The sequence below is a fragment of the Indicator indicator genome, chromosome 6, assembly GCF_027791375.1.
Source record: "Indicator indicator isolate 239-I01 chromosome 6, UM_Iind_1.1, whole genome shotgun sequence".
In the NCBI taxonomy this organism is placed as follows: Eukaryota; Metazoa; Chordata; class Aves; order Piciformes; family Indicatoridae; genus Indicator; species Indicator indicator.
Genome location: NC_072015.1, coordinates 10,631,803 through 10,659,585, shown reverse-complemented (window position 1 = coordinate 10,659,585; position 27,783 = coordinate 10,631,803). Strand labels below are relative to the sequence as shown.

General features: G+C 43.1%; 1 protein-coding gene across 1 annotated transcript; it reads left to right on the top strand.

Moving 5' to 3' along the window:
• The first annotated feature begins 7,201 nt into the window (after window positions 1-7,201).
• CD83 (CD83 molecule) lies at window positions 7,202-21,120 on the top strand. The gene is made up of 5 exons (XM_054381937.1): window positions 7,202-7,244; window positions 7,374-7,504; window positions 17,993-18,209; window positions 18,320-18,423; window positions 20,962-21,120. The coding sequence occupies exons 1-5, from the start codon at window positions 7,202-7,204 to the stop codon at window positions 21,118-21,120; spliced, it is 654 nt and encodes a 217-aa protein (XP_054237912.1).
• The last annotated feature ends 6,663 nt before the right edge of the window (window positions 21,121-27,783 follow it).

The following is a 27,783-nucleotide window of genomic DNA, read 5'->3' as shown; positions in this document are numbered from 1 at the left end:
CTGAGCTCTATCCTAGGCTACCTCCTATGCAACTGTTGTTCCAGTGGCCATTTCACTAACATTTGATGCTTCACAGTTCTTGTTGGGTGTTGCTGCTCCCTGTTTTGCTATTGCCTCTTAAGCCCTGAAGCGTTCCATGACTGTGGAGCTCTCAAGCAGTAGATACTTGCTTTGAAAACTATGGGAAAATGAGAGTCCATCTGTCAGTATACAGAAGAAATGTAACCAAAGAGGCTGAACATGTCTCAATCCCAACAGTGATTTTAGTGTAAGGTTTCTTGTTTCCAAGTCACCATTTCTGACTCCTATGGAATGCCTCTGCTCAGGGCAGTTGAAGTGAAATTTTTGTAAAATGTCCTACCAGTTTACAAAAAGGAAGATTCAAAGTGTATCTGAGCACAAAGCCATGTAACAGTATATAGTTACCAACAGTGATTTGTGTCAGTGTCCCTTATATTGTGTTTTTCCCCTCACTTACCTGTCCCTGGATGTGAGTGACAAGTAGTAAGACAGAACTCAAAAACTCATCATAGGATCACAGTAGGCCCAAACAGGTGGTAGTGGGTCATGTAAAACACCTGCCAGAGGGGGAGTTTGCCTGTCTCCTTGTTTTAGGTATCCAAATGGCTCCTCTTTCAAGGATCTGTGCCTGCAATGGGACAGAACCCATCAGAACCCTCCTAATCATAAGCAAACTAAACTTGGCTGTTTAAATAGTGAGTGGGCAAGCAGTATTTGGTTTGCTCCACTAAGCCCTATAAATCATTGTCTACTGAGTTCAGTAGATAATGACAAGAGAGAGGAGACAGCAGCAGTAGAGAAGTGGTAATATGTATTAGAGAAAGCTTTGTGCCTAGTCAAAGAAACAAGAAAACCGTGTTTACAAACAGCTCAAAACCTATGTATCCTGGCATTCCTGACCTGAGTCAGAAATAATCCATATCAGGATTAGATCAAATGTCTGTATCTTTTACATGCTGAGGGAGATCAGAGTTGCTGACAGGGCAAGAAATGCAACAGCAACAGGAGATGATATTTGTGTATTGGGCAAATGTCACATCAGGCAGGGACTGATGTTGTAGAAAAAGAAAACAGTGTTGCTGCATGAAGGAGACTACAAGAGGAAAAGAAACTTTTATATTAGCCCCAAGAAGCATGCAGAACCTGGTTCAAAATGCCCCTGCTCAACATTCTTGCCTAGGGAACAAAAGCAAAACAAACAAAAGAAATCCCCAGCTACAATAAAATTACATAGGAACAAGGAACCTTGTTTGAAAGAAACTAAAATGGATTCCTTAAGGCTAAAATGTTTGCATGGTGGCTATTTAAACATAATGTGTAGGAATACATTTGCTCTAAGCTTCTGTGTACAGACAAAGACTTTGGAAAGACCAAAAGGAAAGCTGACATGGCTGACAGCAGGACAGAGAAATTAGAAGCAGAAGACTCTTCAGAAAATAGAAGTTGTATCCAAGAATGGAAAATAGAAAGGATCATAAACTCTGGTAAGTTAAATGAAAACCACAAGGTCAACCATATAGAATCCCAGCAACAATTTCCAGAGACCTTAAGGTCTATCAGTGATGTTTCTGAAAGAAATTAAGGCACCACGGGACAAGAGAAAAATTCTTAATGTGAATAACCTGTGAAAAGAGGAAGATAAATGGCCAGTATTCACATTTGAGGGAAGTCTCCAGTGATATCTGAGGGGATTTTTTTCCCTGGGCTTCTGGTGTTTAATCTATTTATAAATAAACTGAAAAAGAGGGCATTTGGGGAGAGAAGACACTTTGGTGAAGGCACAGTGTTATTACACATCATTAGAGTGAGTTGCCTTAACTCTCTCAGGATCTGGTGAAGTGTCAGGATATGCCTGCACTGATCTTATGCTCTTGGAAAGACTTGGTGAAAGCCAAATGATCATAGGGGACTCAAAGGAGAGAAGAGAGGAAGATCCAGGTCAAAGGGTCAGGAAAGTACAGATAGGTTGGGAATCAGAAGGGGATGCAGGACATGCCACCCTGAAGGCCTCTGAGGAGCATTGGACAGTACCCACTGGTGCTGTGCCTGGAGACCTGAGAGGAAAAGGGAATGAATATAAGATCCTGCAGACACCAGGACCCTATCATCAGGCTTCCTCTTTCTGCTGCTGGGGATGGTGCAGGAAGTTGATCTGGAAGTCCCATGACTCAGTGGGACCTCAGATGGGGAAGATATAAGAAAACCACTCCACAGCCAGAAGTCTTGGAGAGGGCCTGCAGCTTGGGACAGTTGGTTTCTGTGCATGACAGGTCCTGGGGTGGTACACAATGGTCAGAACACCCTGTGAGACCTGCAGTTAGCACAGGCTGCTCCCAGGAGAATGTACTGATTTACATTCCTGGTGGGCCTTTGGATCAGCTAGGAGTACAAGGTGACCTACTGGGATGTTTCATTCTCTTCCAAGGTAAAAAGTCCCATAGCATGTGTGCCTGGAGAGGATGTACAGGTACGATGAGGAATAAGTATTTCTACAGCATGGTCTGGGGGCAGACTAGCTGAGCATTAGAGCTCTGCTAAAACAGTGCCTTGCTAGGTGTGGTACAGAGATGTCCAAAAAGGATCTCTGCAAGGACAGGATTATGTAGTGACTACTGTTGCAGAATTCAGTAGATTGCAGGCAATAATCTGCTTCCTACATTCTGGAGAAGGATGACCCCACATGGAAGGTGGGAGAGAGTGCACTGAAATCTGCAGATCTTAGTCCAAAATGACACCAGCACCATCTAGCACACTGACAAAAAAAGGAACCAATTAAAATTGAGATTTCCATGTGCACCTCCAGCAGACACTGCAGTTTGAATGCAGCACCTTGGTCAGCTTTGGCTACTTGATATGTCACTGCTCAGTGTTGGAGGCAAGATGCTGGACTAGATGGAGCTTCAGTACAACCTTATTCTGATTCTTACAGTCACGTGTATAGATGCAGGGTAAGTTCTTGCTCCCCTTTAATTAAAGACAATTCCTAAACTCCCAGGATTCTGGTTTTAGATACCTCCATTTTGGGTCTGTATTTTGGATTTAATTTCAATTTCTATGCAAGTATGCTTAATCACTGCTTTGACAAACAGGGCTGGCACATCTCAAATGCCTCACTCCAAAGTCCAGGCATTTCTGAGGAGTGGCCGTTTGTGCATAGTTAGTTGGGTGTTATTTACTGAGCTGGCAGCGGGAGACAGTCTGTAGGACAAAGTCCTGCGCCACCCAGCAGATCCCAGTTCCAGTGTTTTGGATTCACAGTATTGCTGGGTTTCCACTGTTTAAACAGCATCTGCCATGAAGGGGTATAGAAGAGAACTTTGTCCTTAAACTTTCCTAACTCCAGTCTGTGAGCAATCTATATCCCTCTCATTAGCTGCAATCTGGAAACTTTCAGTTGCTTTTAATTGTTGGTGTGGTGAACATCAAGATCCTAGCATGACAGGAAAGTAAATACTGTGACTGCAGTTCTCCTGGGCCCCTCAAAATACATGACTACTCTGCATTTGTGACTGGATTCTTCTGTCACTATTCCTTTGGCTACCAGAGCCACATTACACATAGCACATTCTTTAGAAAACAGTTGCCTACTGAAACATAAGACAAAAGCCATCTTGGCTTTGTCAGCTGAACGGAAGCAGACAGTGTTTATTGATCCACAGGAAATTAATAATAATAAAAATAAATAAGTAACATCCCTTGACAGTGGCTTCACCACAGAGGTGAGGTACGTGGGTGCACCATATTCAAAGCAGGAACCTAACTGCATTGGAAGAGTGGACATCTGATAATCATATCTCAATGCAGAAAAATCTGAGCCTTGTTAGAAATGCAGTGTTGAAATCCCAACGCTGTTGTGACACTTCTGTGATTCTTTGCTGTGGAGAGTATTGTATTCCTTGCAGAGACCTAAAGTTTGGTTTTAAAAAAAACCTGTGTGCTTCCTGAAGAATGCCAGCAAATATATGAAATAAGGAGGAGTCTTACTTATCTTTTTCAGCCACACACTGGAATAAAAAAAATGAGAAAAATCCACTACTGGAGTATCTGAGGGAGCCAGTACCTACCTGGTGTTCAAGGAAAACTGATACAGTTCCATGAACAGCATTCTCAAGGCTCTATCAACACTGGAAAAAATATACAGTCTTGACTTTTTAACCTTATTCCATTAATCCATCCCACATCCTTGTGCTTCTAGCCTCATTTCCCACAGAGAATGAAATTTCTGTGATCATGCCATCTGGCTGTCTATCAGCCAGTATGTTCTGAACCTGCTTTCTATCAAACTGACAGAGAGACCAAGGCTCAAAGAGAATTAAGTGCCTATGAAATTCATGAAAATCAGCAGCTGGGTCAAAGATGGAGATCCAAATGAATGCCCTTGCTAAGGGAAAGGTAGGCAGAATGCAGCCGTTCTACACGCTGCTTGCTAATGTCAGTCATCACGTGTGTGGCTCTGGACTCACCAGAGCAGATGGTGCTTCCTACTCAGTGAGACTGAGGGCTTATGGTTTTGGGGTAGTCAGTGAAAGAAAGGAATAGGCAAGAGGACACTCCTGTAGGAAAGCAGGTCTCTTTAGGTACACAGAACAAAGCTTTAAATGACAGATTTTTACCTATTCACATAACCGTGCAGCTCCTGTGGTTCCTGAGGGCCCTGCAAAGATGTAGATCTGTTTCTCACTGAGAAGGCTGACAGGCAATCACTGCCTCTTCATTCCCACACTCAAACCTGTCCCACTGAGCTCCTATTGCTTCCACTGCTCAGAACTGGAGTCAAACTGGAAGCAGCTTCCAGGGCTCAGGAGAAAACAGCCTTGCTCTTTGAAACCATGTAAAGGGTATTAAAAGTTGGAATGGAAAGTACAGCCTGGTTCAAAGTTTCCCTAAAGAAAAATTCCCAAGCAGGGAAAGTTTAAAAGCGAAATGATTTCTCCACCCCCAGCAAAGGGAGTTTCAGTTTTTGTTTTTCTATCTTGCTCTCTTGCTTCACATACGGTGCTGTGGAAGAGCAGCTGAGCTTGCAAATACTTCTGGAGGAAAAGGGCTGCTTTGCTTGAGGCTTTGCCTGTCCTAGAGGGAAAACCTGTGCAATTTTAAGAGTCCTAACTCCTGTATTTTAAACAACTGAGGGAGAATGCTGTTTAACATTACCTTGGCAAGTGTGTGTGGTATGTACATTTTCCAGATCAAACTGGGGCCTGACCCTTCATGCTTTACCTTCAGTGCACTTCTGTGTGGGCAAACTTGTGACCTCAGCCTTAGACATGCCACAGCCCCTCCAGACTACATCTGCTCAAGCCGTTTTGGGGAAGATTGCTGCTGACTGACCCACAGCAGGGGCAGGAGCTTGCTGTGGTTTGCTCACTGTGGGTTTTCTCACAGTGAAAGGGGAGGTAAAGAAGGTCTTAGCCTCTGGATTGGTTTATGAAGGGTAAATAAGTAGCTCTGCAGGACTCGCAGAAAGAGGCACTTGTGTAAGTACTCAGTGCCCTTCTTGGAGGTGGGCTTGTTGTGTGACTGACTCATGGGGGCAGAAGGGCCATCATTTTAGTGAAGAACAGATGTGAAATGTATTAACTGGAGCTCTTTTCTCTCCAAGATTTCTTTCAGCAATATCCCCCTCACTTCAGTCTCCTCAAGGACCCTATTATTTCACACACAAGAAAGAAGTGAAAGTTCAGGATTTTCTCTCCCTCTAGAGAGATGCACTGGGATTTACATTTTACTTGTACTTATTTTCTAAAGAATGGATTGAGGTCCTTGAAAGTGGGAAACACAAAGGAAAACATAAAGCTCAGAGTCTTTTGTATTTACTATACTGGTCAATGAAGACAGAGGCAATGAGCTTTAAAATAAGTAGCCTACTTCAACGGTGAGACTCCCGGTGAAATTGCTGACTTCCTTCACAGAACAGACTGGAGTTTCCAAAAGTGTTACCCACCCACAGCATTTTACCTACCTGAGTTGGACTTTTGCCTGCCAAGAACTTGGTAAAGTGTCTTCTCCTCACAAAGCTTTCTAGAGGTAATTTGGCTTTAGGATGCCCAGACTGATTTGGCTTCCAGAAATCTGATTTTCAGAGAGCTGACCATACACACTTCACCCATCAAACCTCAGACAAACTTCCTTCTAAATGACTTCTCTCTATTGTGATCTCAGTAGCCTAAAGACAGCAGAGAGAACAGTTTTTCAAAAACAACATGTCAGCAACTTTCAGAGTTTCATAATTTGTAAACGCTCCTGTGATCAATCTCATACTTTCTCAATAATTCTCCAAAAAGAAGCAGCATTTACAGATCACATAGAAAGGACCTTCCCCCCCTTAATTTTTTCCCCCAGACCTCTAGAGGGGATGTCCAACTAATTCTTCCAGGGGTTCCCTTTTGCTGTATGGTACTTGGTAGCATGATGTCACTGTAGCTTCCTCAGCTTGTCTTGAAAATATAAAAATACACTAAGAAGAGATGCTGCTTCTACATCATGAGTGCCTACGTGGGGAGCTACACATGTGACACCACAGAAATATAGTTTGTGTTGGTCAGTGAGGCTGTGAATTCTTGCCTAGCCCTTAGACCTAAATCGCAGTGTCCTTGTGGTGTTACAACCTGATGGTTTCAATGTGGTCTCGGAAACGTCGCTCTGTGCGGCCAGCATTTGCACAGACGCTGTTCACAGAATCACAGAACTAACCAGGTTGGAAAAGACCTTCAAGATCATCAAGTCCAACAGTTAGAGCTGTAGAAAAAAGGTTGAGAGGGGGCTGTGGAAGGCTGACAACCCTGTTTGCCTGCCATTTTGTCACTCAGGAGAGAGCTTCTTTCAGTGCTGACTTTCATATCTTTTGCATTGACCCACAGTGCCCCACAGTCAGCCTTATTTCTGTTCAGATCAAAACAGACGTGGGGAGGGGGGAAAAAAGGGAAAAAGGGAGGTGAGATACTACCAGTGCAGGCAGCTGCAGAAATGGGAGTGCCCTAGTAGATTTAATGGGAGGAGCACTGGCTTCTAAACGTAGGGATTTTCCCTGTGATGCAGAATTTCAAGATAAGCTGTCTGGGGGATTCCCCAGTGTGTCTCCAGAAATATCACTCCAGAAGCAGTAGCAGTTTCACTCTGCTCCCACATCCATCCTGCAAAGAGCCACACTGTTGCTGTTCTGTGATTTGCAGCAGTAAAAGCCATGTCTTTGGTAGTCTACACTCTGCTTATCATCCTCTGCAATGGTAAGTGGGGAGCCTTGCATTTTTCCCTTCTGGTCTTTCAGGTTTATTTTGTGGTGATGTGTTTTGGAAAGCTAGGAAGGTTTACCTAGGCAATCTCTTTTAAAAGTCATGTGTACCTCTGCTTTGCAGTTTGGTGCTCGATCCATGGAGCTTCTGTGGTTGTCCCAGACATGGCCGTGAGATGTGCTGAAGAAGTGCTGCTGCCCTGTAAAGTTCTTCATGACTCTTCGATCGCCTACCAGACAGTGTCCTGGTATAAAGTAAGAAAAAAGTCCAAGTTACTTGAGCAGTCTTTGCTTTCCTACCTGATACTGGCTTGTCTTGTACAAAATGGGTTATTTTATGAAGAGGCATCCTCCTGTCAGTGCAGCAGATATAAGGCAGCAATGGAAGCATCTGAGTTGATCACAGAGAACCTTGCAATGTCAATGATATTGCTCCTTGGATAATCTCTCCTCAAACAGGAGGTATTTTTTTTCATTAAAATAGAGCTAAACTTGCTATTCTTGAGGAAGATTTGGCTAGTGGAAGTGGGCATGAGGGCAGGGTATCCAGAAGGCAGATGAAGAGCTAATTCTGAGTTCTCTCTTTGCAGTCAGAAAGGAAATGTCACATCTTGACTGCCCTGATTCAAAATTCTTGTCTCCAAAGCAGGAGAGCCCTGTTGACCACCTATTTGGAGGAGGGCCTACAAGGATCATTTGGTTAATGAGCAGAAAATTCTTCCTGAACACTTCCAAGATGAAATTTCTCATAGAAAGAGAGGCAGAGTTGCCCAGAAGTGGGACTGACTTGCTGTATGGCACCACATACTTGTGATGGGATAGTGGAAGGGAAAACACCCTGGTTTTGGTGGGTGAAAACTGTTAGTTTATCTCTGCTAGAACATAAAGCCACAGCCTTGGCTTCCCCAGTAGTTTGGTCAGATACAGGTTTAAAATTATTCCCTACAGTAAATCAACAAGCAGTGTAGTTAGATTGGGCTTCTGTGGTTGGAACTTGCAGAGCATCTGAGTTTCAGTGCTAGTACAAGCATCTGTCTACTGACTGGATGACAACTGCAACCCCGAGGTACCTAACTCTGAAAGAGCTGTTTGGAATGCCTGGCTATGAGCCCATTAGTAACTGCAGCATCTATCATCACCTCCTTTTCCCAAAATGCTGAACTAAGCATATGTGGGAGACAGAGAGGAGAAAATGAGGCATTTGGTTGAACACTACTATGGGAACTGGGGTAGGTATCAACTTACATTTTTTGTTTGTTTATTTTCTGCTTTAAAAGCTGAATAAGGATATGTATTTACCATACAGATACATGCTAATTGTTTAAGCCCCTATGTTTCCCACAGAGTCTAGGCAGGGCAGAGATCTCACTGCAGGCAAACCATGCGGTCTGGTAGACCTGGAGGAGTTGAACAGAGTGATAAGGAGTGAAGGAGGGAGAAACAGAGAGACTGACTAGATCCCTGAAAATTCTCCCCCAAAGCAGTGTTCAAAAAACATGAAAATAATTTCACCAGGCTGAACTTTGAAGAACCTCCAGAAGCATGTTGTCCTGACTTCAGTGGCAGTTGGGAGGGCCAGGTAGCAAACAGAAGCCAAAGGTCATTGCCTTGAAAGAGTGTAAGGAAACCCTGTAGACTCAATTCTGTGTTGTCTTGTAGCTCTTTATGGTTCCATCTGGGCACAGAACGCCTACACATGCAAGGCAGGATGATATTTGATGATACTCCTTGTGTGTGCCCCTTCCTCAGCAGCCCTCATTAGTGCTTCTTTGCTTTGCAGCAGTCAGGCTGTTACAGTCAAGACTGCTACTGCACCTCCCCTGCACTGTCCCACTAAGCTCCTCTCCCTCCATGGTCTCCTTGCTCTTCCTGCTTGATCCATTTCACTCAGGAAAAGACTATTTTTCCAGTGCCCAGCATGATAGGACTTTTCCCCCCATCCCTCTGTTGGCACAGCCAAATCTACAAGGAGTAACAAAATCTAGCTATCTTCAGCTTTTGCCACCATCTTCAGGGGCTGATGACACTGACCATGTTACTGCAGTCTTCTGATTACTCATCCCAGGAAAGAGGTGGGAAGTGGAGACAGGCAGTTAATGCACTCTTGGTGATGCTGGCTCAAGCCACAGTCACAGCCATATTAGGAGAAGCACAGCACCAAAGCTAAAAAGCCTGACTGTAGGCCAGTAATTTAGGCTCAGTGTTTTGTACTGAGGAAGCAACACTTCTGCTTGTGGGGCTAGCTAAATAGGCATCAGCTTGCAGCTCTCTGCTTTGCTTTGTCTGTGTGCTGCCATCCCCACCCCACACCACAAAAGGAGGATGGGGAAAAGGTGGAGCGTGACTGGACTACCCAAGACAGAGAATTAATCTGTTATTCAAAAAAAACAGCTACTGAAGGATTAATCAATAAACACCACGTATTCCCCCAAGGGGCTAATTAAAAGGTAATTCCAACAAATGCTATGAAATTCCATACTGTAAAGTTCAAGCAGCTGTTAGGTGAAATCTTTTGTGTGAGGTCACTTTGAACTGTGCAGTAAATACAAGCAATTAACCTTTGCTTCTGCTGCTGTATGGCAATGGTGGCGATGCTGCGGTGCTGCACGTGCAGCTGTTTGCACAGGGTGAGCGCTCAGCAAGCAAACCCCTCCTGCCCGACGGCATCGCTGCCTGCTCTGACCAGGTGAGGGATGCTTTCTAATTGTTCATCATAGCCTACTTAAAAAGAAATGAAAACATCCTAGTTCTTTTTCAATTCTATACAGAGAAATAATTGTTTAAAGAGTTAATATTCTGGTGTCAAAATCCAGCTGGGTGTGAAAAAAGAAGCACTGCATTCAGTGTTTCCTTCATGTGGCCCTGGTGAGGCCACATCTGGAATATTGTGTCCAGTTCTGGGCCCCTCAGTTTAAGGGCAGGGAATTTCTTAAGAGAGTCCAGCACAGAGCCACAAAAATGATTAAGGGAGTGGAACATCTTCCTTATGAGGAGAGACTGAGGGAGCTGGAGCTCTTCAGCTTTGAGGAGAGGAGACTAAGGGGTGACCTCATTCATGTTTATAAATACGTAAAGGATGAGTCCCAAGAGGATGGAGCTAGGCTCTGCTCGGTGATGCCCAATGACAGGACAAGGGGCAATGGGTGGAAACTGAGGCAGAGGAAGTTCCATGGAAACAGGAGGAAGAATTATTTCACTGTGAGGGTGACAGAACACTGGAAGAGGCTGCCCGGGGGGTTGTGGAGTCTCCCTCTCTAGAGATACTCAAGTATCTCCAGTATCAAGTATCACTCAAGATGCCCTGAGTGAGTTCCTGTGTGATCTGGTATAAGTGATTGTGCTCTGGCAGAGGGGTTGGGCTAGACGATCTCCTGGGCTCCCTTCCAGCCCCTGACATTCTGTGATTCTGTGATTTTTCCTAAGGTTGTGTGCCCAGTATCCTTGGAGCTAATTAGATTATTCGTGTGGTTGAAGTCACGCATGCAAACAGTTATGTGCAGACTCAGGAACACAGTCATTCAGCCCAGACAGAATGATTTTTATTTATAAACACCTGAAGCAGTGATAGAATGAGAGGAGGTGTCCTCAAATTGTGCCAAAGGAGGCTTAGTTTGGATATTAAGAAAAATTTCTTCACTGAAAGAGTTATAAGGCATGGGAGCAGGCTACTCAGGGAAGTGGTAAATCCCCATTCTTGGAGGTACTTAAAAGGTGTGGGAATGGGGTACTTAGTAGCATGGTTTAGTGCTAGATGTGGCAGTGCTGGGTTAATGGTCAGACTTGATGATCTTAAAGGTCTCTTCCAACCAAAACGGTTCTAAGGAGGCAGGCCTTGCACACTGGGGAGAAGGTAGAGAACCAACTCCTCTTCCAGCCTAGTGCAGTTCTTATCCTATTCACTATATGGCCATGAGTAAGTTAGAAAGTTCATAATGATGATACTCTCTAAGTGTGGTCCATTTTTAGGACCTACATGCCATAAAACCATATATGAGCAACAAGGAAGTTTGCCAACTGAGAGGTGAAAACTAGGTCCTTCTTCATAAGCACCCAGGCACTGGGAATTGTATATGGAATGTATATGGTTTGTACATGGCCCACCTATGAAACAAGAATCTGTGTAATGAAACTTTACTTACCTTTCTGCCTCGTAGGGCTATTGAAAACTGAACAGTTTCTCTTTGTGTAGCACATTGAAAATGAGAACTACTTCATAAAACCTCATAATTATCACTTTATAGCCAGTTTGAAAACCGAGTTTAAACACACACAAATGAAGTCCCAGTGGATATTTAGCTTTTTTTTTTTTTTTCCATGTGATAGCCAGAAAATTCTTAATCTAAAACAAATCTTGAGGAGGAGGAAAGGAAGCTGTACTTTAGTGGAGAAAAGTCTGTTAACTTTGTAATAACCCTTCCCTGAAAAATCTCACAGTGGGGTGGAATTAGAGGGGGAAGTTATACCACAAAATAAGAGTAAACCTTATAGGAATTTAATGTTAATTTAATATTAATTGCACCTTCATTCAAAGGAAATTACTTTTGCTAAATGTGCATAGCTATTATCTATTAGCATAGGTAAATAGTTGCTCAATTACTTCATAAGTAATTTATGTAATTTACTTCATAAATAACATATCCACAGAAACGCAGTCAGAAGCTCCTCAGACATCTATTCAGTTCCAGGTTGCTCCAAACCATCGATGGGTTAGACAAAAAGGAAGCAGCAGAAATGGTTTCATGACCAAAACAATTCTTTTGCCTGACATGAGCTAGTGCTGGATACCCTTAACTGAAAAAAAAAAAAAAAAAACCAAAACAACAAAAAGATTGTGTGACTGAGTCAGAGGGCTTTTCCAACTGCCTCATGTGTCACATGTAGTTCCTTTGCTGCTGCTTTGGTTTGGGTTTGGGTTTTCTTTTCTTCTTTTTTTTTTTTTCTTTGTTTCCCTTCTAAAGCACAGTCAGAGTTCATTCACATGTGCCCACAATTTATGTCTGTTTTTCTTCTAATTTAACATTGGTAGCTCTACATGACACTGTATAGAAACCATATGGATGCACCTTCAGCACTAATCAAATGTGAAAGTGCCTTTGTGCTGAAAAATACACCTATTAAGCAGTTTCAGCTCAGTTATGATTCATTACATGTTGCCTGTCAGGCGTTGCCAGAATTCTAGATATTTTGCTTCAGAAAATGAATTCCTTCTGGCTGTATATAGGTTTTAGATCTCTTTAGCAGTCACAAATTTCAACTTGGCCATTATTCCTGGTATAATTTTAAACAAACCCATTTTTACAATCATCCCACCCTCAGAAGAACATAAATTAACATTAATACGTTCCGCCTTTAAACTGACATGAATTTTGGATCTGAACTGCTTTATTTGAAATAAAAAAAATGCTTTTAAGGGAAAAGTTGATTATATTGGCACTTTGGTTTACCTGGGAGCCTGGGTACTACCTTAGTTTGTGAAAAGTATGATAAGATATTTAATGAGAGCAGAGAACATCAGTTAACAACTGCTTGGTCTTGGATGTTTTAATTGATTATTTGGGTACTACAATGTGGGTGAATTGCCTTTGTTTAGTAGCACTATTGTGTAATGCTGCAACAGTTTTCAAACTGCAGCTAAGATCCAGCCACTTAGGACTGAGAAAACAGTTCCTCCTCCTCCTTCTTACACTTTTGTTTTAAATTCTCTGAAAAAGGAATATTTGCTGAAAAGCATTTAAATTTTGGAGGCCTAATAATTTCTCATAATTCAGCCAGTCAGAGAACAAAAATGTATTAGCTCAGCAGTATTTTCAATTAAGCTTATCCCATTTTAATATCCACTCTATCACCACCACTATTCTTACCCAAAAAGCTCCAGGCTATGAGAGACTTAACAGGAATCAAGCAGTTGATTAGAGAATACATGTGGGAGAATTACAACCTCTTTAGACCAACTGTTGCCAAGCTTTTGGGAACTAGAATAGCTTTCAATTGAACTCACTAAAATAAGGGATCTAGAGCTTGTTGCTGAGTGCTATGTCCAGCCAGAATTTGAACATCTCCAAGGGTATCTCCCCTCACTCTCTGGGCAGGCTGTTTCAGTGTTCAGCCACCCTGACTCTAAAAAAGTTTTTCTTATGTTTGAATGGAATATCCCAAAACTGCAGTTTGTGCTCATTCCCTCTTGTCTCTGGAGGCCACTGAGAAGAGTCTGGTTTCAGCATCTTTATCCCCCTGCAATCAGGTACATATTAATAAGATACCTGTGAGCTTTGTCTCCCCCAGGCTGAGCAATTTCAGCTCTCACAGCCTCTCCTCATATGTCAAACGTTCCAAACCTCTAATTATCTTTGTGGCACTTTGTTCAGTAAGTCCATGTCTCTCTTGTACTGGAGGAACCCATCCCTGGAACCAACAATCCATGTGGGTCTCACCAGGACTGAGCAGAGGGGAAGGATTCTTCTCCTCCACTTTGCTGGATATGTTCTGTTTAGTGCAGCCTGGGAAGCTCTTGATCTTCTTGGCCACAAAGGCTCATCACTGGCTCGTAGTCAACTTAGTGTCTGAAGAACCCATAGGGCCTTTCCAGCTGGTCAGCCCTATCCTGTTCTGGTGCCTAATGCTATTCCTCCTCAGGGAAAGGATTTGGCATTTCCATTTGCTGAACTTCAGAGGATCCTGTCATCCCATGTCCCTAGTCTGTCCATGGCCCTCTGGGTGGCTCACAACCCTCTGGTATATCAGCCACTCCTCCCAGCTTTGAATCATCTGCAGGCTTGCTGTCCCACCATCCAGGTCATTAATGAAGGTGTTGGACAGTACCAACCCTTGGGGGTAGAATGTCCTGTCATTGCTATGGAAGTGGTGGAAAACAGCACTGAGGCCCCCAGCTGATTCCTGAGAAAGCCTGTCACAGACAATGCCACTGGTCAATGTATATGTGACAATAAACACAAACTGACATTTCTGTTGTTTAATTTTCTTGATGGTTCATTTTATGCAGATAGGCAGAATGATGCTGCCAGCCTGTGGGTCCCTGTTTCCCAGCAAAATTCATGCTTCAGTAACCCCCAGCAGCCGGCATGGCAACAAGACCCTTTTTATGCAAATAGAACCAGTAGCACTTCTGCACGTCCCTGCACGAGCCATGATTTGCCTTTTGAATTTTAGTAAAGCCGTTAACAGCAAACATGGGAGCAGGAAAAGACCACCTCCCTTTCCTCCTCCTGTTGGTGGTGGGGAGCCAGGGGAGCCAGTGTGCTGCAGCTCACTCACCAGCACGGCAGAAGGGAAATGAAATGCAAACGAAATGCGGGCGGAAAATATTTTGTCACTGATTAAAGAAAAGCATGGTCCCTACACAAGTGAATTGCTGACACCAACAACATTCACTTCCCTCCCTCTAAGCTTGTGTGGAATTAATTAGGTAAACCCCCTAGCATTTACCTTGGGCTGTGGTATCACCTGGAGGACACTTGGCATGAATTAGCACTGGATTATCATAGGAGCTTGAGCTGCAAAATGATCTGCCTAGTGAGAGTCTGCCAAGTAATTCACAGGAGGTGGCAAACAAAGTGGCACTTTTGTAATTTTAATTAGGTTTGGGGGGAAAAGAGGTTAGCTTGATTAGAGCAAAAAGCAGAATGACGACCTTACTAAATATCTCATGGACTTCCTTTACAGAGATGGCATATAGATACACTCTGCAAGTTTGCTCAGATGTTTCTTTACTACCTAAAGAGTTTAAAAAGGGAAGGGTTGATTTCATTTTTTATAAGATAACATGAAATAAGATTGCTATGGAAAAGACTTGGTTCAGACATCAGAGAAAGGGTTGCTGTGACCTCTGAGTGGGGATGAATTGTGCTGCATGTAGAGACTGGAAAAGTGCCACCAGATGTCTCTGTAGCCTAAAAAATACAGAGGCGCCCCAGCACCACCCAAACTGTTGTGCTCGCCTTTGGTCTTCTTTAAAGGGGGGTGGTTCGATGTAGAAAGAGAGGCATACAAACGCCGAGTTAGATCCACACATATGAACTGTTCCTCCTGCTCTCCAAATGCAAGTGTTTGCTACTCCCATCCAGATCATGACTGGTTTCTCCACAAGTGAAGGAGACAGGCCACGAAGTGACTTTTCCCTCTATTTTGGGGAAAGCCATGGTGCTCGTGCAGCTTTGTGGACACTGCTTTGCCTTACACAGAGTGGCTCAGTCTAATGCAAAGTTCTGATGTACAGTGACAATGGCCCTGGAGACAAGCAGCTGAGAAGCTCAAACATCTTCAGAGGCAATAATTAATCCGATCTTTCAACGTCCCCATAAAATAGGGAAGTTAAATCATTTACCAAACATCCCACTGGGAATAAGCTCATGGTCAGGCATAGGATGCATAGGCTTGATTGACTTCTTCCTTATACTAGCAGTGGTAATTACAATAGCATACAGAACGAACAAAGTGTTTTCTGGTTCTCAGGTCTCTCTGACAAAAAAACCAGCACCGTTTATTGGCCAAGATAACAATAATTTATGCTACCAATGAATTAAAAAAAAAGTGAGTTTTCATATATAGCTCAGAACTCCTATCTGCATTTTAGGGCAATGAGAAGGTCAGGGAGCCAGGCTGGTTCTCTTTATTTTCCTGTGGGCAGTTTTAAATTTCACTGAGAAAGGGGGTGGGAAGGGAAAGGAGGGTGGCAAAAATTAGATCTGAGGGAGGTCAACTCTATCCACTTAACTGCTATTGACCCACTTGTAACCAGAGCTGAGCCCAGCCTTTCTATTGGAATTCCTCTGACAATGTGCAGGGCCCCAAAATAACTAAATCTCTGTAGCACAGTGAGGTCCTTACAGAGTGAAACCCACCACAGATACTGATTGTCTCATAGCAGCTTGGGGCTGAGCAGAATAAGAAAAAGAAACAGGGGTAAATTTACTGAGGGATTAAGAAGGTACTTTCTTCCTTCTTTCTGGGCAAAGTGTGGAAAGCCCCAGGGAATTACTGCTCTTTGTCTTCTCTGATGCACTAAAAATCCCCAAGCCTTTCTGAGAAAGGATCTTTACAATGATGAAAATTTTGTGCTTTAGTCCAGTTCCCCAGTTCAAGAAAAGTCCTCCAGCTTGCAGCTTGTTTGACACCATTTTAGGTCTGCAAAAGTAGCAAAGTATAATGGAGCATAAGGCCCATAATTTGCTCCAGATTTGTGAGTATACTTGCCTTGTACAATATATGAACTGGAAACCTGATACTGCTAGCCTCAATATGAGAAAATTATGTTAATTTTGATAACTTAGAGTGAAGCTGTTATACCCTGATGCAGTAGCTGTGCTGACAGAAAGCAAGCACTAACTTGCAACCCAAAAATGTGTCTATTAAAATAAAAAAAAAAATAAAAAAACCCTTGGCTTACATTAGTGATAGGTTTGGCTGAAAAGCTAAGCCTTGGACTCTATGAATTGGCTCTGGCACTGCTGGTCCACAGAAATCCTGAATTCATTACTCAGGAAAGCTTCACGGAGGGCACGCTGCCTCGAATCCCAGGGAACAACGTCGATGAAGAAGAATGGACACAGGCTAATTCAAACCCTTCTCTCATCTTTCAAATCAAGTTAGTGATTTCTCTCTTCTTTGCAGTTCCCAGCCAATTGTCATTTTCAGTGCATCCTATCGTCCTGCAGTACAAACTGTTCTGGGAATACACTTCATTCCTTCAGCAGCCTCTCAGCAATGCGAAGGAATGTAGCTCTCCTGGTTACGATTAAGGAATTCAACATACAAATGATCCCCAAGTGCACCAGAACCTGCTTGTGACCTTCACACAACCCAGTCTGAAGGAGTTGAAGCAATATTTTGTTCTTTGGTTCCTATAAGAGGTGGAGTGGAGAGAGGGAAACCCTCACTCCTCCAGAAAGGCACTGGGGTTTCAGCTGCACAGAAACCAGCATAGGGAAGTGCAGTTTCCAGGGCTGTGTTCCCACAAGGAGCCCTGGGCTGTGGGGTTGCTGGGGGGATGCCAGACCATGCTGGCAGAGCCAGTGCTCTGTGGCACGCCAGCCTAGTAGGCAGGTTTAATTCCCACCACAATGTAGAATGTGTGCTGGCAGGGTGAGCGCAAGCAGCAGTGGAGCCTACCTGCCTGCTACCACGCTCTCCTGGGGACATCTGGTCCCAAGAACCACCATTAAGTAGCTGAGTAGGACTGCCTCTTGCTGCCTCAGCTCCATCCCCGTGGACTCTCTCCCTTGAACTCTGCATAGACACTTTGAGAACAAACTCTACTGCTGCCTTTTGTCATGTTACACCTCTACCAGGATTAAACAAAGTTATACTCAGCCTAGTAAATGTACAGTGGTCACAGTACATAGGAAGGCAGTCCACAGAAGCAGAATGATAAATAAGCCACTCCAGGGATAAGGAGAAGCAGCAGGAGCAGGATCAGGAGGAGCCTCCATCCTCATCAAACTTACCCCTATATACTGTGTGATCTTTATCACCTGGGATACACCTGTAGCAAATTTGGGTCAGCTGCCCTGGCTGACTCCAAACTCCTAACAGCCTACAGACCATGGCTAGGCTGAGATTCTGTTTCAGAGAAACCAAGACAATGTATTAGATGCTTTTGAGGGGTGTCATCCTCCCACCTCTCTTCAGCCTCTGCATTTTCAGCCATAAGCTGGCTTTAGAACCCTTTCCCCTGAAATTTAGGATGACACTGTTGCCCAAGATGAGAAATATATTTGTGTTTTCCAGATGGACAGAAAAGGCGAAGGAATAACGTGGAAAATCCTTGAAGTGGAACCTCACTATCCAAACGAACATGGGGGGTCCCTGGAGCTCTCCAATGACACCTTGTTTTCACTGAGGATCAAAAATGCAACCAGCCAAAACAGTGGGACATATAAGTGCATTTTGGAGGAGCAGAGTGGAAAACACAATCTGAGCAGCACTGTCACATTAGAAGTATCAGGTACAGTAGAGACTCAACTGCCCCGTGCTCTGTGTGGCATCTCATGAAGTGAACAGTTCAAAAATGCTGCACGACACCAGAGCAGTGTAACATCTTGCTTTACATTTTAGGTTGCCCTGGAACAGAAGTTGAAAAATTGAAAAAATACAAAGCTGAGATTTTCATGCTGACTTGCCTTGGGATTTTTTACTTGCTGCTCATCTTTTTTACCTGTGTGAGTAATTCTCTTTCTCATTATCAAACTAACCAAAACAAACAAACAAAAAAAAAGCCCCAAACCTGTTCTTTTTTTTTTTTCTAGCACCATGATAACACAGCTGGTCAAAAGTCAGTGTTCATTTTAAATTTCTGATCAAATCCATTAAATACACACACTATTTTCAAAGTCAGAGGAAACTCAGGTGCATGAGGAACACAGGGTAGAGACCTAAAGAGATGAAACATTTCACTGCACCCTGATCTAACCAAACTAGGTAGTTAATTTTTTGCACCCCCTGCCCATTTCAGTCTCCACTCACTCCGAGTGCAAGCTACTCTTCAGTTTAAGGGCACATCAACAGCTCTTCTGGTTTGGTACTTGGGAACAACATTTGCCTGGGATCACAGAATCAACCAGGTTGGAAAAGACCTCAGAGATCATCAAATCCACCCTGTTACCTAATACCTAACACCTCCTGACAACTAAATCATGGCTCCAAGTGCCACGTCCAATCATTTTTTGAACACCTCCAGGGACGGTGACTCCACCACCTCCCTGGGCAGCACATTCCACTGGTCAATTACCCTTTTTGTGAAGAATTTTCTCCTCACCACGAGCTGAAACTTCCCCTGGCACAGCCTGAGACTGTGTCCTCTTGTTCTGCCACTGGTTGCCTGGAAGAAGAGACCAAGCCCAACCTGTCTACAACCTCTTTTCAGGTAGTTGTAGAGAGCAATAAGGTCCCCTCTGAGTCCCCTCTTCTCCAGGCTCAACAACCCCAGCTCCCTCAACCTCTCCTCATAGGGCTTGTGCTTGAGACCTCTCACCAGCCTTGTTGCCCTTCTCTGGACACATTCAAGTATCTCAATGTCCTTCTTAAACTGAGGAGCCCAGAACTGGACACAATACTCAAGGTGCGGTCTAACCACTGCTGAGTACAGGACAGAATGACTTCCCTGCTCCTGCTGGCCACACTATTTCTGATGCAGGCCAGGATGCCATTGGCCTTCTTGGCCACCTGGGCACACTGCTGGCTCATGTTCAGGTGGCTGTCAACCAGTACCCCCAGGTCCCTTTCCACCTGGCTGCTCTCCAGCCACTCTGACCCCAGCCTGTAGCTCTGCATGGGGTTGTTGTGGCCAAAGTGCAGCACCCGGCACTTGGACTTGTTGCATGCCATCATGTTGGAGATGAAGGGTTAGGCCCTTGGGATCTCTTCCCCACCTATGCCATTACTTTGTGTGGTGGTTTGATGGATAAGTTCAAGCCCACGTATTTTTTGCCCTGTAAGTTGATGACAACCCTATTAAATGGGCATTTCTGTGAAGGTCTCTCGTTCTTGTTAAAGAGACATTAAAGATCCTTGGAAGAGAACCTCTCTGGGGTTTTAAAGCCAGCTGTAATTCTGGGAAAGGTGGGGAGAAGAGGTAATTGTGAAGCTCACTTGACAAAAACAAAACTACCAGTAGTGAAGTTACCCCCTCATGCAGAGGTCTGAGTTTCCTGGCTTTAAGGCAGCAGGAACCTTTGGTGCCACTATGGTACAACACTGGCTGAATTTTTAATTAAAATGAAAACAAAACCTACCCCAGCATTTTGGGAGGTCAGATTTAACGTTTGCTGCCTATTTCATATTTATTCTTGTTTTGTTCCTCAGCAGATGAATTGTAACTGTTGATTGGAGAATATCTAATTAGCTGCAGCTAAATGTAGCTTTTCATGTATCTTCAGGGAACAATTAAATTTATGCCTGTCTCTTTTGTAGATTGACAATTCTTCCAGCAATTTGTGCCATTCAGACTAAAGTTTGACAAGATAAGTCTTGTAGGAATTTGTTAGGATGAAAGTATGAAAGCAAGGATATCACTCAGAAGAGACAGATGCCCCTGTTCTGCTCAGTGTCCTCAAAGAATGTCAGATCTCTAAAGAAACCTCTCCTTCCCAAATGTAAAAAAAAAAAAAAAAAAAAAGTCCCAGTTTTAGCAGTGCAGTTAAATGAAAGCAGAGCCATGAAGTGAAGATAACCCCACACTGATGGAATACATGTATCTTACTCTTGGGGGAGGTCCAGTCTCAGGTATCAACCTAGCTTTCATCGAAGTTTAATATTGCCCTGATCTCACAAGGGAGCTTCATTATTCAAAATGCCTGTTAAGTTCATACAGACTGCCTTGTCCTCTTCTCCAATGGAGATTGTTCCTAATCCTTACTAGACTCAAGAGTGATGTTAGGGTTAGGACTGGGGTTTTACCTTTGACAACTTGATGATATATTTTGAGCACTGACCTGTACTGAAGGCAGGTGGAAACACACTTGCTTGATGCAAAGCCTGTTCACATTAAATATAAAACTTTCCTTTTGTGACTAAGTCTTTTGTCCTATAGGGCCCCTTGACTGAGTAGGGAACAACAGCTTTTTTTTGTACCGGGCCCTTTCAGTGACTAACAAATGGAAAAGCTGTCGTGTCTGATTAGCAAGAAGAAAAACAACTTTCAAACTTAAATTTGCCTTTCATAGGAACCTTCATTTTTAAGCTTTATTATTGTTTTTCAGACATGTCTAAGAAAAGACAACATGTCTCCCAGTTATCAAAAACCCAGACCAACTATGAAACACATGATGACTCTCATCAATGTACAAGAAATGACAACTTTCCAGGATTTTAACAGTGACAACACTTGCAAAAATGGACTTACTTTAAGTTCTGTCTAAGCGGCGCTCATAAGTAAACACAACACGAGCTGGATGGCTGAGTGGTACAGAGAGGAAATAAATGATAACGTGTGGACTCTTGAGAACAGTCTGGAAGTATAGGCAACCTGTCAGTGATCTGCTTATACTGGACAAGCCTTCAGAAAGCACTGTTACACACTACAGTCATTTTTGGGAATTAGGATGCTATGAAATACCATAGCTACACAGTGGTGTTACGCTGCTGTTATGAAACTTGATTTCATTCCGCCATGCAGCCTTTTGCTCTGAGCAAGAGCACTCCTGTGATATGAAGACCAGGTGATGAAGAGGCTATGACAGTGCAAAGCTGGGTGTTTAACTCTTCACTGAACTAATAGGGCTCATCTTTCAATAACAAACACAAGAGGTGCTGCAGTATGGAAAGAGAAGTATGTGGGGCTGTCTCTGTTCTGAGCCTGGATGCAGTTCTTTTACTGCAAGTGGGATGTAACTTGTCATGTGATGTTCAAGTAAGCTCTTGTCCAACATTCACTTTCAAATCTCAGAGTGACAGATGGGCTTTAATGTACGAAGACAGAAAATATTTTGGAAGTTTTTTTGGAGTGAAAGGAACTTTCTATCTCTGCAAGGGAAGTAAGGACAGAATTATGGCATCATTAAACAGGTCAATCCATAAGAAGTTCCACTGAGAAGTTCCAATTTGTTGCTCTCATAGCAACAAAAATGAGAATGAAGCAGCCAGTGACATTAAGGACATATAAACATGACTTATTTTGTAGTTAATAAAACAAGAAGCTAAGTGCATGACACCTATGTCAGTCAAGTTACACAAGTGGTAACTACAGCCATGGCTTGGAAGAAATCAATTGCTATGTCTCTGGGAGGTACTGAGTCAGCTGTGAGGTGAGACATGAGCACCTGCTTTTGGCGTTGACAGCATATAGGATGCATAGAACATGGATGTGAGAAAAGCTGAACTCAGGCACAAAATAAGAACACAAGAAGACTCATCCTCTTGGACCAAAGAAAGCAAGAGAGACTCTGGAGTCTGGAATCAAGGAACCTCCCTTACTGGGCTGCTGGTGTAGAAGGTGAAGCAAGAGGAGTCTAGAGTAACTATGGGTGTTTATGTCCCGACATAAGAATTTGAGTCAAAATCTGACTTTGCAGACTCTGAAGAACACAATCTTAAAAATAAAATAATTAAATCGTTGAGGAGTAAACATTAGGATTTTTAATGCAGTTTGAAATTCCAAGCTGTGAGAAGAAGGCTCTTTCTATAATCCTTTGACTAATTTTGAAGCACTGGTAGGAGGAAAGCACTGTGCATCACTCAGTTGTGTCTCTATGAGCAGGGTATATGTATCCATTGATAGAGTCCAAGGGGCTCCCAACTAGAAGAATTGTTACAAGAGATATGCAGTACATTCAGAGAATGGTAAATTAAGGCCACATTTCTTTTTTTTTAATAATCAATTTTTACATGTAAATGTGTGTAACATACTCAAAATAAAAATTCAGAGGGAACTTACCATTTATCTTTGTGTGTCACATATGGCAAATAAACCCAGAAATACTCCGTATCAGTTGCAATTTATGTTACAACCAACAGAATTACAATAAATAATGTAGATACGTGATCTAGCCTCTTCTGTGGGAGAGGGCTTGTGTGTGTGTAATTGATTAAGCAATGGATAATGTTATGCATTTCTAAGGAACAAAGATAATTTAAATTTTCCTCAAAACTTCGCTTGGGGTCCAAAGTACATGCCAGCACCTGCTTCCTGCTGACAGACAAGTCATTAGGGAAAATAAAAGGGTGTTTCAGTTTACCCACTCCTAAATATGGTGCCCCATCATGGGCACTTTACATTTTAGATGATAGTAATATGAACTGAATGTGCATGTGTAATAACTGGCCTAGGGTGCATGAAGCTCCTCTACATGGGCAGAAAGACTTAATACCTGACAGTCATAGTAAAAAAAAAAAAAAAAACCAACCAAACCAACCAACCAAACTACCAAACCCCCCCCAAACCAAACCAACAACAACAACTAATGAAAAACCAAACAAACAACCCACCCCCAAAACACAACTAAGACACCTGGAAAGTGTAAAGCTCCTGAAGAAGTCTGGATCAGAACTCGGAAGAGAATGGTAGTTTCCTGACTGTCCTCTGAGTATCTTAACCACAGGAGCCTCCTTGGTAATGTCTCTTGTGAAGTTTGTAACTTTTGAATTTATTTTTTCCCCTCTGAAACCTGTGTTTTTCTCTTGCTTTGCCCAAAGGTGAAGCATCTGCATTCGAAGGTAACAATAAACATTATACATAAAATTACACAGAGTGAGTTTGTGTGCCTATGATTAAGAAACATACAACCAAACACTGCACCATATGGGGAAAATTACCCCAAAGAGAAATTGCAATAGTCAGGACTATTTGACTATTCAAAATGGCAATGAAGGAAAGCGAAAGGACGTAGTCCAAAAAATGCTGAGTGTATGAATTATAGCCCTTAGCTAAGCCTGATTTGTGTGGCTAGCACTTACACAGCAGATAACCCCTGCAGACAGTGACCTTGACAGCATTTCAACACTAATATTTCCTGTAAAGGCTGAACAGTTTTCCACCCATTTCTACTGAGCTGGATTTACAAAGAGGCTTTTACTTAACACTGGGGAACAAAGTAGTCCTCAGTGTGTGTCTGTGAATGATACAAACAGAATATGGCTCTGTGGGCATGCTGAATGTCTGCCTCACTTCTTTCTTCTGCCCTTGATAAGATTATTTTTGAGACCATAAGGAGCATTTCCCCAGCATTCACATTCCCTTTCACATCCCTTTCAGCGCAGAGCTGGGCAACTATGCAGCAGGGACAGATCTGGTTCCAAGTCCAGTGAGCAACTGCAAGTATTTAGTGACCTTCTCAAGCAATACTTCTGCCCCCTGGGAGCTGTAATTGATTGTCCTCATCTCTGTACATGAAGACAACACTCTACACTAAGTTACAGCTACACAGTTGAAGGTAAGTTGGAAGCAATTCCCCCCAAGCCTCTTTTTGAAGTAAACATCAGTGAAACTAATTCTTAGTCACTTGTGGAAGAAACCACTGGGGAGATTAAAGAGCTACAGTACCAAATTTTTCAGTTGATGGTCTGTTCTCACTTCACTTTACTGCCAAGACCTGTGTTTGCAGTGCTCTGTTTTTCGCTGACTACCACTGATATTACTTCTGTGCAAAGCTGTGAGAAGAGTGCTGTTAGCTCTCTGGAGCAGTGATGTAAATCATGAAAAATCCAGCAAGGGAATGAGTGGTGGTAAGACCAACATGGGTCGCTGCAAGGAGTGGTGGATCCTTTGAAGGCTTCGTGTTTCATCCAAGCCATATGAGTGTTCTCACCCTTTGATGGAGAAAGCTTGCTACGTCCCTGTGGATGAGTTACAAGTTCATCTATTAAACTGCAAATGGGCAGCCTCCAGAGATTTTCAGTGTTTGCTCTGTTACAAGACAGATATCACAGCCAGTGTAAAAAAAAAAAATATAAACATATTCCCACAAACTTCATGGACAAACTTAAGGAGCAACAGCTAAGAGAAGAGATAGGTCCTAGGGGGAAGAAGGCTTGAGCAAGCCCATGAAAACATGGGCTTCTCTTTCTGCAGAGTCCTTCAGTTACTTCTGTGAATGGAGTAAGGACAGCCTGTAGTGGTTGGTTGGTTGGTTGGTTAGGATGTTGTGGTTTTTTTTTTTTATTGTTTTAAAAAACATTTGCATTGTATGCCTCAGTTTCCCTGTCTCCAGATGGGAGTGATAGAGTTCAAGTGTTGTCTTGTGTGAGAGGCAGGGAAACTGGCAGTATTTACACTTCGTTGCCTCCTTGGAGCTGAAAGGATCTTTTTAGCCTGCATCTGGGGTTAAGCTATAGCAGTTAATCTATCACTTGATAGCCCCTCCCCAGCAGAGAAAGACAATCAGGGAAAGGAGAGAAACCCCATGGGCTGAAAAGAAAATATATGTAATAAACAACCAAATTAATACAAATGCCCCTATAAAGTATACAAATTTATACTCAGTCCAGCAAAGATTCAGCAGAGACACTACATAGGAAAGCAGTGCTTGAGAGCGAGGAGCATGGCCAGGAGCATTCCAGGCAAGAGCAGAAACTGAAGTGGAAGGCCATCCATCCTCAGCAAACTTCCCCCTTTATACAGAGTGTGACATTTCTGGTCTGAAATACACCTGTAGGCAGCCTGGGTCAGCTGTTCTGACTGACTCCAAGCTGCTAATGGTCTGCAGCCCACAGCTGGCCTAGGATCCTGTTGCAGCAAAACCAGGACAAACTATTCGTCCTTCAGGGGAGAATAGGAGGCTTGAATTGCTGGAAATTAACACTAAGTGAAAAAGGCTCTGCTGATAAGAGAAACTGGATTAATAAGAACTGGTAAGAAGAAAAATACAGGAAACTCTGCAAATGCTGGGGACTAGACCAGGCACCTGTAACACAAATGTGTGACAGTTTCCACCCACTCCTTTTTGCTATTTTCATCCTATCTGAATTCCAACTCTGCCAATTCACTCTCACATCTGTTCTCAGACTTGGTATCAACATCGATTTAATCACATTCCTTCCATCTACTGAGCTGGAAGTGTAGGGTTATGTACAAGCTAGGAGAAATTAACCCCTTCATTAGCACCAGTTAGCACGTCTCTTCTGTGATATGGCTGCTGGTGGTCAGCTGGGCAGCAGGGCTAACAGGACTGCACCAGCTCCCTGAACCAAGAGCGTGCTGAGCACAATACTGCTGAAATAACTTTGCAGATACAGACTGAGCACAAGAGGTCTGGAAAGCCAGGAGCATCTGGGGCTCTGTGAACAAAAGCACAGACAGGAGATCAAGTAGATTCCCCCTATTCAACTCAGTACTCCTTTGACCACACCGAGGTACCTTGTCCGGTTCTGAGCCCCCAAAACTGCCCCTAAGGCAGTAAGAGCTGGGACACAAGGTCTGTGAAGAGAGGCTGAGGGACGCAGTCTTGCTCAGCCTGGAGAAGAGATGGGTTTGTGGACACCTAAAAGCAGTCTGCCTCAGTACCTTTGAAGATTTAAGGCAATGAGCATAAGTTGAAAGAAGAGGAGTTCAGACAGTTTTCTGACAGTAGTTCAGTAGTTTCTCAGTTCCCTACAAGAACAGCCAAACAGTGGAGCAGGTTGTTCACAGAGGCTATGGAGTCTCCATCTTTGAATGTTTTCAACTGCTAATTGAATAAACCCCTGAGAAACCTGTTGTGATTCCATAGTTACCCTGCTTTGAGCAAAGGTTGGACAAGAGAGCTGATGCCCCTTTCTCCCCTCTCCTATGAATCTAGAAAAAGTAGCTTTGGGTAGAAGAAACACAAACTACAGACAGTGTGTGACTCAAAAATGAAAACTAGTTCTTGTTTGTTCATTAAAAATTAATAAAATGCAGGTCAAAAATGCAGTATGTTTTACAAAAAAACTTGAATTTTTTTAACTTCACTTCTTCAAGGACAAATGCACAAGGATACACATGAGGCACTATCCGAGACCTTCCTCTATGTTCTGGCTTTTCTCAATATGCAATACTTGTGCTGGTAGCCTTTGCAAAAATTCATAGTTGCCAACACATCTTGCATTTGAATTTTGGAAGTGTTCCTAATATGTGACATTTAATAAAGAATTTTTTTACTGCATCCCATTCCTGGATCTCAGGGAAATCAATGGGCAAGTGACTGCACATGCCCACACTGGCTCATAAAGCCAAGCACATGGTCTCATTGTTTTCTGGTCTGTACAGCACTCAGCTGCACTAGGTTTTACAGATGGATGGGAAAAAAAAAGCCTAAGCTCTAGCACACCATGGTAAAAGGGGAAATGGCCTCAAGTTGCACCAGGGAGGTTCTTCACTGAAAGGCTTATCAAACACTGAAACAGGCTCCCCAGGGAGGTAGTTGAATCCCCATTCCTGCAGGTGTTTAAAAGATGCAGAGATGTGGTAAGGAACATGATTGAGCACCAGACAGTTTAACACATATGGCAGAGTTACATAATGATCATGCAGACTACTGAGTGGAGGACTGCCATTTACTCCCAAGTGGAGATCATAAGCTGAATCATAGAGTCATAGAATGGTTTGGGTTGGAAAGGGCCTCCAAAGGTCATCTAGTTCAACCTCCTCTGCAGTAAGCAGGGGCATCCTCAACTAGATCAGGTCACCCAGAGCCTTGTTGAGCCTGACCTTGAATATCTCCAGGAATGGAGCCTCAACTATCTCCCTGGGCAACCTGTTCCAGGGTTCCACCACCCTCAGGGCAAAGAACTTGTTAACATCCAATCTAAATCTATTCTTCTCTAGTTTGAAACCATTGACCCTTGTCCTATCACTACAGGCTTTTATCAACAGGCCTGATCTTACAAGTCTTTTCCAACTGAAACGATTCTATGATTCTATCTACACAGAAATCAGGTTGCCAAGTCCTCTGTCCTACTTATCATAAAAATAGAGTCAAGCAGATTAGGATCCAGGCAATTGTGACTTGCTCACTGCCCTCTGCTTAAAAGAGGAACTAAAATGCTCCTTCCCTTGGAAAAAACTAAAAAAACCTGTTCCCCTCAGATTCACCCAATGTCAGTGAAATAGGACAAGCAACACTCCTACA